The sequence below is a fragment of the Saccostrea cucullata genome, unplaced genomic scaffold (assembly GCF_032062105.1).
Source record: "Saccostrea cucullata isolate Sc308-1 unplaced genomic scaffold, CSIRO_AGI_Scuc_v1 ctg71, whole genome shotgun sequence".
In the NCBI taxonomy this organism is placed as follows: domain Eukaryota; kingdom Metazoa; phylum Mollusca; class Bivalvia; order Ostreida; family Ostreidae; genus Saccostrea; species Saccostrea cuccullata.
Genome location: NW_026936410.1, coordinates 154,044 through 164,435, shown reverse-complemented (window position 1 = coordinate 164,435; position 10,392 = coordinate 154,044). Strand labels below are relative to the sequence as shown.

The 10,392-nt window shown below is 32.8% G+C and overlaps 1 protein-coding gene across 1 annotated transcript; it reads right to left on the bottom strand.

Annotated features, from left to right (window-relative positions):
- Positions 1-1,556: 1,556 nt before the first annotated feature.
- On the bottom strand, positions 1,557-3,656 carry LOC134245522 (uncharacterized). The gene is made up of 2 exons (XM_062727804.1): positions 3,316-3,656; positions 1,557-2,059 (listed from the first exon to the last, which is right to left on the bottom strand). The coding sequence occupies exons 1-2, from the start codon at positions 3,605-3,607 to the stop codon at positions 1,785-1,787; spliced, it is 567 nt and encodes a 188-aa protein (XP_062583788.1). The 5' UTR covers positions 3,608-3,656; the 3' UTR covers positions 1,557-1,784.
- Positions 3,657-10,392: the final 6,736 nt, after the last annotated feature.

The window sequence follows — 10,392 nt, the reverse complement described above, 5'->3', positions numbered from 1 at the left end:
TGAATTTTAAGAATGATATAAATTTCAGAAATATTTGTTATCATACTTACATAAAACGAATAAAATAAAACAAAATACACCAAGGTTTTTCATTTTCCGCGTCTCCAAAAAGTTGAAAAATGTACGAGATACGTTGATTTCTAAAATATACGACCAAAGATTAAGCCTAAACAAACCCGGAGTATCCTGTTACGATAATTTTACTTCGGAAAGGAAATAAATTTATCAAATTTTGACAAATAATCATTAATGTTATTAAAAACATTATATCCCGGTAAATCATTGAAAAAACATTATGTGTTTGTGAAACACTATGCGTCCGGCGACAACAAAGTTCGAAAAAGCTATTTTTAGCATATAGGTCACAGTCAAGGTCACATGGTCATTGACCTTGATGTCATTTGAAAGATCTAAATAAGTGAAGTATGTATACCAAATATGAAGTATCTATCTCTTATGGTTTAAAAGTTCGAAAAAGCTATTTTTAGCATTTAGGTCACAGTCAAGGTCATTGGCCTTGGTGTCCTTTGAAAGAACTTAATTAGTGGTGTATGCATTTTCAATATTATGTCTCCATCTCTCATGGTTCAAAAGTTATGGTGAAGGTTAAAGTTGACAACAGACAGACAAACATATAAACAGACAAAAAGACAGACAGGATAAAACAATAAACGTCCCGGATCTATCATTCAAGGCGCATAAAAAAACCTATATGTTTTGTGAAACACTATGCCCCCGATGGTAACACAGTTCTGGAATGGGACGTAGACTGAAGTGGTATACACTTACCCTTGACAGCGCAATAGATATGCGCTAGGTTAAAGTTGACAACAGACATACAAACAGACAGACAGGACAAAAACAAAATACCTTTTGGATCTTTCGTTCCAGGGGCATAAAAACAACAAATGAATACATGACGAAATTTAGGTATAATGAAATTGACATAATGAATAAAAAACAACAAATTAATGGAAATGGGAAAACAGAAACTTCAAATATACAAGAGGCCCTATGGTCCTTAAGGTCACCTGAATATAATAAACACTCTTAAATAAAGACCCTTTATAAATTCCATGTACACTTGTATTTGACTAGCCTGCTAGACGCCTATGAACAGAGGAAAAGAATTTAAAAAAATATATATACATCATTTTACGATCAACGGAACCCCATCCTAACATCAGAACCCCTGACACAATTTTTAAAATAAGAACAGTAATCACTGTCTGCCATGCTTTTTACACTTACTTTATTGCTAAATAGCCAGGAGCAGAAAAGAATGAATGCATTTACAGTACAATAAAGGCATCCTTTAATTTTATACTACGACTTCTAATCCCTATGGCAACGAATGCTGGTATCTCAATTAAAAATAATTGTGACCTAAACATAATAACAATTCAAACGCCACATGAATAATATATGAAATAAAATTTCAAACTAGTATAAAGTATAAGCAACTAGAATACATGTACACACCAACCACTCTTTCTTGAAAAAAATACCAGATAATCTAAAAAAAAATAAATGTTCTGATGTATTGCAACTAGTTTTAATTAATAAATGAAATAAAAATATTTTCTTGTCATTAATTTACACATGACGCTCAAGTTTATTTAGAACTCGAAAAATCTAATTTTTGCCTATGATTATTGAAATCATTGTTTGACTCCAATATCCGTGGTTAAAAGACAATATCCAAACACACTTAGTATTAATAAAATATTCATCAGTCAACGGTCCTCACACAATTTTTTTTTTTTTGAATTTACCTCCCGTGCCTAAAGTCCATATTTGATATGTCTATATAATAGAGGAAAATCTGAAATGATTATCACGGCAAAAATGAATACAAGGATTCCTATCCCAAGTAGAGAACCCACAGCTTTTGAGGAGGGGCGAGGATCAGGAGCCGAAGTTTTCCTACTCTTCACACTGGTTAAATCTGACGTCTTCACTTTAAGCTGTCCTGTCATGACGTTTATTTTATTTTGAAGTTCTTCTTGTGTTTTTATGATAACCTGGTTCTTCATTCTGCTACATGGACATCTGCATCCTAAAAGATTAATGGGTTGTTTTAACAAGAAGGAAATATGATGAGGGAATTCTTGTACAATGCATTGTATGCATTTCTTAACACATTGTAAACCTCCCCATGGTTCAGTTTTTGGTAAACCTGGCATTAAGTTAATATAACACTTATTTAAATTTTAATTTCCCAATTCAATAAATCATACCAATGAATATTAAAATCGATAACTTCATTTTCTTTTAATTTAGGTTCCTTGAAGCTATTACATTTAAAATCTCTTTTATATATATGGAAGGCCAAATTAACATATATTCAAATCTTTCAACTTATTTTCAATTAAGTGTACCTATTTTCAAATCACTTGTACCTTTCTTTAAATTCAAATATAGGTTTGATTCAGTTATACCTATCTTTAATTCATTAGAAGATAGGTGCAATTGATTTGAAGATATGTACAATTGATTTGAAGATAGGCATAAATACTATGGATTAAAGATAGGTACAATTGATTTAAGATAGGTGCAATTGAATTGAATTCCTTTATTATAATAACACACTTCGTGAAAATTTTGATACTGCTAATAACAACTACTTCTCAAACAATTTCTTTAAGTGAGTTTACTAGGCATGTTAAAGATAGGTACAATTGATTTAAGATAGGTGCAATTGAATTGAATCTATATTTAATAACAAAAAAGATACTGACAATAACAACTACTTCTCAAAAAGAGTTTATACTTGGTATAAGTGAAACGTAGCTAGTTTCAAAAAACCTCTGTGGATATGTTCAGTTTCTACCTATCTTCAGATCAACTGTGCCTACCTTTAAATCAATTGAACCTATCTTGAAATGAATTGAAGGCAAAATTGAAATGACTTAAAGATAGGTATAATTCAATTGAACCTATCTTTAAAGAGTATAAAGAATTCAAGATAGGTACAATTCAATTGAACCTATCTGTAAATGAATTCATAATAGGTATAATTCACTTTAATATATCTTTAACTGAATTAAAGATAGGTGTTACTGCATTAAAGATAGGTGTAATTCATTTGAACCTAGGTTTAATTATTTAATGATAGGTTTATCATTTAGACCTATCTTTGATTCAATTGTACCTATCTTTAATTCGATTGTGCCTATCTTCAATTCTTTTAGAGATAGGTTCAATTATACGAAGAAATGTACAATTATTTAAAGAAAGTTTCAAATATATAAATATTTAAATTAATATGGCATTCTTTTTATATTTGTTTGATATGTATAGACGATAACGTACTTTTACAATAAGGTAAGGCCCCCTTCCAAGAACCGTCATTTCCACATACGTGTTCCAAAGTTCCATTTATAAACCTGTAACCATTTGCACATTCATACAAAACCCTGTCATCTGTTTTGAATGTGGTGTTTGGATCAAAAGACTTCAGAAGTGGAACTGCATTTAACGTATACATCTTTGAAAGAAGAATTTCTCCAGTACAAGATCTGGCTGAAGTTGTTTTGAGGTCGTTTGTTGAACTTTTAACCGTGGAGGAAGGATACTGTACAGTTTGAGGAACAGATAAATCCATCGTAGTAGGACTTCCGGTAGGAATTGTAACATTCGTAATAGAGATGGTGGTAGTCTGAGGGACAGGTAAATCCATCGTTGTAGGACTTCCGGTAGGAATTCTAGCATCCGTGATAGTGATAGTTGTAGTTTGAGGGACAGGTAAATCCATCGTTGTAGGACTTCCGGTAGGAATTCTAGCATCCGTGATAGACAAGGTTGTAGTTTGAGGGACAGATAAATCCATCGTTGTAGGACTTCCGGTAGGAATTCTAGCATCCGTGATGGTTGTAGCCGTCATAGTAGGACTTCCGGTAGGAATATTAACATCCACGATGGTTGCAGTCGTCGTGGTTGTGATGCTCGTCTTCGTAGCTGTGAAACGAAAGCTCAATACATAAACTTTGCTATAAAACAATATACCGATCAAAAACTACGGTTAGAGATCTGTCGAACACAAGAAAAAAAAAACTTAAATTTATGATTTATATTGAATTAATATTGATTTTATACTTAGTTAAAAATTGTTTGAATGCTAATAAAATAATATATTTTTGTACAGAAAAGGCTGGAATAATAATTGTTTTGCTGGGATTTGATTTCTCCGTTGAGGAAATGAAAATCTGTTATATACCGAAAGGAAAAAAGAAACGCAAGGTAAACTTTTGAGGCGAATAAAATTTATTTTCCTTTTTATCATTTTCAGTATTTCTATCTTACTTTTAAAATCATTTGAAAGAAATGTATCCAAAATCTCATTTGATTTTGTCTTGTAATCATGATGATATTGAAACTCATATGACGATATGAAATTGACAAAATCGAAAGCTCTCACTATCTCCAGGGTCTCCCCCGCGCATCGGTCACAGACTTGATTCTCCTTTGCATGGAATTCATCAGAATGTTTATCTTTTAAACTCTGGCTATATTTGACATGGGTAACCACGCCGAAAAATAAGTCAAACGACGCGCGCATGCGCCAGTGAGAGGAACAAACACGTAAAGTTGACCGGCTAAAAAAATCCTAATTGCGCAATTGGTTTCTTTCAGTTTTGGGGTGAATGTGATGATTAGGATAGTCTACTGTATTAGCATCGGTTTTTGATGAAGTGCCGTGGCGATTAAACAAGGGGCAAGACGAATTTTGGAAACCATTCCAGGCCCTCTCTAACAACGGATAACACGTTACATGGTGGAAAATTTATAAGGCATTGCTCAGTAACCCGTTGTTGCCTTTATCCTTACTTTGGCAATTCGAAAATCAGACCCCAAGGAACTTTCGTAAATTGTACCATGATTAAAAGAAATTCATATCGTCTGTAAATATTAAAAAACAATGTGTATACCTCAGGTGCATCAAATGGAACAATACGATTTATTGACAAACTTGTCATCATCAATTTGCACATGTTTTGTTTTTTAGCGTTTTACCTACATGACGAACGTCATACATTTTACGATTGAGTAATTCTGAACATCGATTTTTGTGAATAGTAACTAACATTCTCATCTGACCAGTCGAAATTTTCGGTTATGCAGTCAAGAACATACCGAATATTATGCTACCCTGCGTTTCTTTTTCCTTTCAGTATATATATACCCGGTATATATATCGGATCTTGTAAAGGACGCAAATTCGTTGTCTCTTCATTCCACAAAAATATCATAGCCCTAGGAAAATGACATATTGCTTAGTATTTCACTATTCTTCTAGGACAAAGGTTGTTATGATGAAACATAGGGACATAACAAGCAGTATTCAAGACAAAAAGTCCATAAAACAATACAAAAGAGGAGGAGAGCAAACACGGACCTCCAAAACATCAGAGGTGGGATCAGGTGCCATGGAGGAATGAGCATCCCCTGTTGACCTGTCACACCCGCCGTGTGCTTCTTTTCATGATCGGGATAAAACGGAAAAACCATTATCAATTTAGTGTATAAACAATGGACTAACAATTAGTATGAAAAACATCAGTCAGCATTTGACTCAATGATAAATTGTATTTGCTGACAAGGTCATTGTATCGACCATAGAACTTACGAAATGATGACTTTATAAATGATTTATAAAGCAAAGAACAAGTTGTTCTATCTGATAGAATAGGATAATTAATGAAAACGGAATTCTAACAATGATTATTTTGCAAGATATGGGGGAAATGAATGGTTTTTGTTTGTTTGTTGTCCCTCTCAAAAATTTTCACTCATATGGACAGCAAAAGGAACATGTGTTTGGATTTGTGCATTTTCCCAATATTTTCCCAACAAGTTGCAGAAGACATCAGTTTTCAGTGGAATTTCTTCCATAAAACATACTCTACCACCGTCGCCCACAAAGATTTTGAGATATATGATTATTTAAAGCAGTTTACATAATATAACCAAAAATTGAAGCGGGCGACGGTGGCAGACACTAATTTCTAAATAAAAATAAGCACAGAAATGAGTCATTCTAAAGCTTTTCTGCATAAAACTTAGAAATGTACCAAGTTAGTAACGTCATATTTCTAGAATGGTCCTCCTTTATGCCATATTCGTTAATAATTTATCATATTCATCTACTCAAGTATTGTTAAAGCCAATTTCTTTACCTTTTAAAAACATTAAATTTTTAGGGCACAATGAAGCCCAAACTGTACCTTCTTCTTTAAGTGAATGCTTTCAAACTGCTATTACTTACAGATGCACTTTATTGACATCCCTGTCCATCCCCATCTCCATTCCCGCAATATCGACGAGAATTCTGCCCAACATTCTGACTCGTGCGATCCTGACTGGTATGAATACCCATCTCTGCATTGAAATCTTATCCTTTTCTCATACCATTCACAAACTAATTTATACGTCACTGCTTCCTCGTCGTACTGTACAACTGGACATGGTTCTACATCAGATTCATCATTCATTTCGTGAATTAAACTACTAGTACTATAATAAAAAGCATGAATATTACACCTCTGTTCACTTTATTAAAAAATGATCTTTAATGATCATTAGATTACATCAAAATCACGTCTTTCTGTTTGTTCGTCGGTCCGTCATAAAGAGAAATCTACTTAGTTCATAACTCATTAAAGTCAAGTTCTGCAGGTAAAAATAAAAGTAAAAATAATCACATTTATACTTACGACATCTTATCTCAGCACCACGAATGACTGCATCTAAAATCAATTTATTTTTGTAATATTTGTATCTAGCTAGAATTTTAAGTGAGGTAATAAAAGGCTGTGAAAGAAATGAAAACTAAATTACAACATAACGTTTAGAAAATAACAAATAATAACATTCGACTGATTTTTAGCTCAAAGGCTCAAGTGAGCTTTTCTGATTAAAATTTGTCCGTTGTCTGTCATTGTCGTTGTTGTCGTCGTGAAATTTTTCATATTTCCATCTTCATCTCAAGAACCACTGGGCCAATTTTAACCAAACTTTCCACAAAGTATCCTTGGGTAAAGGGGATTCAAGTTTGTTCAAATGAAGGGCCAAACCCTCTTTCAAAATGAGATAGTTATGACTTAATGAAAAATTAATGGCATCTTTTAAAAAATTTCTTCTCCAGAACCACTGGATCAGGAAAAATGAAACTCATGTGGAAGCATCCTCAGGAAGAGTAGATTCAAGTTTGTTCAAATCATGACCCCCCAGGGGTAGGGCGGGGCCACAATCACTGATCAAATTTTTACATAGGAATGTATAGGAAAAATCTTTTAAAATTTTTTTCTCCAAAACCATTGGGCAAGCAAAAATGAAACTCATGTGAAAGCATTCTGAGGTAGTGTAGATTTAATTTTGTTCAAATCAGGACCCCTAAAGATAGGGCGGGGCCACAATGGCTGATCAAAGTTTTACATAGGATACATAGGAATACATAGGAAGAAATCTTTTTTAAAATCTTCTTCTCAAGATCAGAAAAGCTATGATTGGTGATATCAGTTAGAGTTAATTCAAGTTTGTTCATATCATTATCCCTTGGGAATCGAATCTTTACATAAAAAAAAAATTAAGAAAATTTTTAAAACTCTTGTTCTCAAGTATGGCAAAATTATGCATGTATGTTTTATGTATTTCAAGTATTAAAAAATTCAAATCCCCCCTCCCCCAACAAGTAAACCTTTCAATACACATCTGATTTGTGTTTTTTAAACTAACCCATGTGCTCAGGTGAGCGATGTGACCCATAGACCTCTTGTAATAGATTTCTACACATATTTCTGAATAATATACAATGATGACGTTCAATCAATTAATTAATCTTTACTAACCAAACATTATGCGATTGATTATCCACCATGTCATAATATATTTCCTTTCATCACTACATCATTGTATTACAATACAAGATAAAGAAATTGGGTACCAAGAAAAACCAATCTTTTGCTTAAAACTTAAATGATCGACGCAGAATGTGTCAAAAATCATGACAATGCTTCATTCTTCAATTTCAAAATGTCTTCGAAAACACCTGTGACATTTTGATAACCAACTCTTCTTGTACTGGGAACCTTAATGGAAAGAGACTTTATATTAAAACTGGGAAAATTTGAACAGCAGATCATCTAATTTTGTTTACGGAATATAATCTTGAATATTGACAACATTGTCTTTGTTCGTACACTGTAAGGCTCATTAATTTTATTGCATTTTAGGAGTACTAGGATGTAATTCTACAAGGGATCAAACTTAAACTTAAACTTATAGATCCCTTTTAGGGAGGACAATCTTCAATATCAAATATCAGTTAGCTAAATAAAAAAAAAACATCACAGAGTCTGATATATCTGATTCATTCTTAGAAATTAGTAGAACAAAGTTAATTGTAGTCTTACAAAAAGCTTTTTGATAAATGTGAGGACTTAAACTTTTCAAACTTCCCAAACTTATGTAGCAATGTATCCTCTACACCTACACATGGGTTTATATCTCTCAGTTGATTCGATACGCAAAACCATGCTCTAAAGAAAAAAAAAACAAACATGAAAATGATTTCTTTGGTTGTTAGTACCTAAAGGAATATCGCAGCTGTTGCAGCGGGAAGAATACATAACCTGCGTAAGCAGTTATGGTTAGGTTTAGGGTTAAATTGTCTATTTATAGTTTTGTTCACTCCTTCTAAAATAAATTTAAATAAAAAGAAATCTAGAATTTATGCTGAGTAACTTGTGTAAATTTTTCTTTCTTGGCGGTTTATATAACGTAAACTGATTTCTCAAATATGAAAAAAAAATTCTACAGTTTATTGTATATTTTATGTTAGTCCACTTTCCTATCAGCTGATTAGTACACAATATTACATATACGAGTATCTTTATTTTTTTCTCAATAATCTAATTAGTGTAATTCTAAGCGCACAAACCGAGAAAACATTTTAACAACAACATCGTGTGCGACGTCTTTATGCTTACTGTATCCCGTTCCTACATAAAAATTTTAATTAATTTTGTTAAATTCACTAAAAGACAGTTACAAATCACTCATCCAATCAAAATAAATAATGAACAAAGGTTTATCTCCTTGGCAATAAATGATGTCTTACGTCACCGAAACTAATATGATTGTTTATATCTGAAAGAATTATATATGTCTTTGTTACAAAAATCCTAAAAATTAAAAGAATAATAATGCTTATCACCAATATTCAAAGGGATACTGACATCTGATTATTGATTTATGTTGCGCGTATGTTGTACTCTCTATGCAGATTTGTCAACTAAAATGTTTAATTTTATTAAACATAAGCCAGGCAATATAGTTTTATAAATAATTAAGAAATGTTTTAAATTTTGTGTGATCAATTGTTGTGCATATTACAGATTTTTTTACTTAGACAATTCCATTGGGCCCTGTATTTAAATTGCCTAAACGAAGAAAAAGGTTTTTAAATGTTCCACCACAAAGCATTTAATCCGTTGTCATAAATGAGAAATGAAACTGTTTCCAACTAACCGTGTCGTTGACGTTTTCACTTATCCTTATCAATATTAGCTGTAGGATATGGAGATAACGAGCAGTAGTCAATATCAAAGTCCATTAAACAATAGAAAACAGGAGCAGAGCAAAAATAGACCTCTAAAAAATTGGAGGTGCGATCAGGTGCCATTGAGAATTGAGCATCCCCTACTGACCGGTCACGCCAGCCTTGTGCTCCTTGTCATGATCAGGATATAACGGAAAATCCGTCATCCATTCAGTGTATAAATAATGGACTAACAAATTAGTATGAGAAACGTCTATCAGCATTTGACTCAATGATAAATTGTATTTGCTGACAAGGTCATTGTATCGACCAAAGAAATTACGAAATAATGACTTTAAACGAGACTGCTGCTATTCTTCTTTCATCAACCTGTTTGTCAATAGCTTATATCGTTTTAGAAAGTGTTCATACGTAGAGCATGCTCTTGCATATCGAATCGACTGAGATATATAAACGCCATATGCAAATGATGAAGGTACAATGAAGCGCATTGAAGTGGTAAAATTTTCCGTGTGGACGAAACGTTCTGAGTCATGTTTTGAACGTCAGTTACAACATAATGACATGCCCATATTTTTAGAAACGAGAAAAAAATATTCGTCGTAATGTTTTAGGACACCCCAATCTTCGCGACAAGCAATATGAGTTACACTGTAAAATGGAGCTATAAAAATTAGAAGAGAGAGTTAGAGACTCCCTGCTTCTGTAAATCTCAAACTTCAACGCATATGTACATATTTTTGAACTTATGTCTATTGAAGTTACCACAACACATGTTCCGGTCGAACACGTTTTTACTCGGTGTTTATGTAGACCGACAATTTCATTGG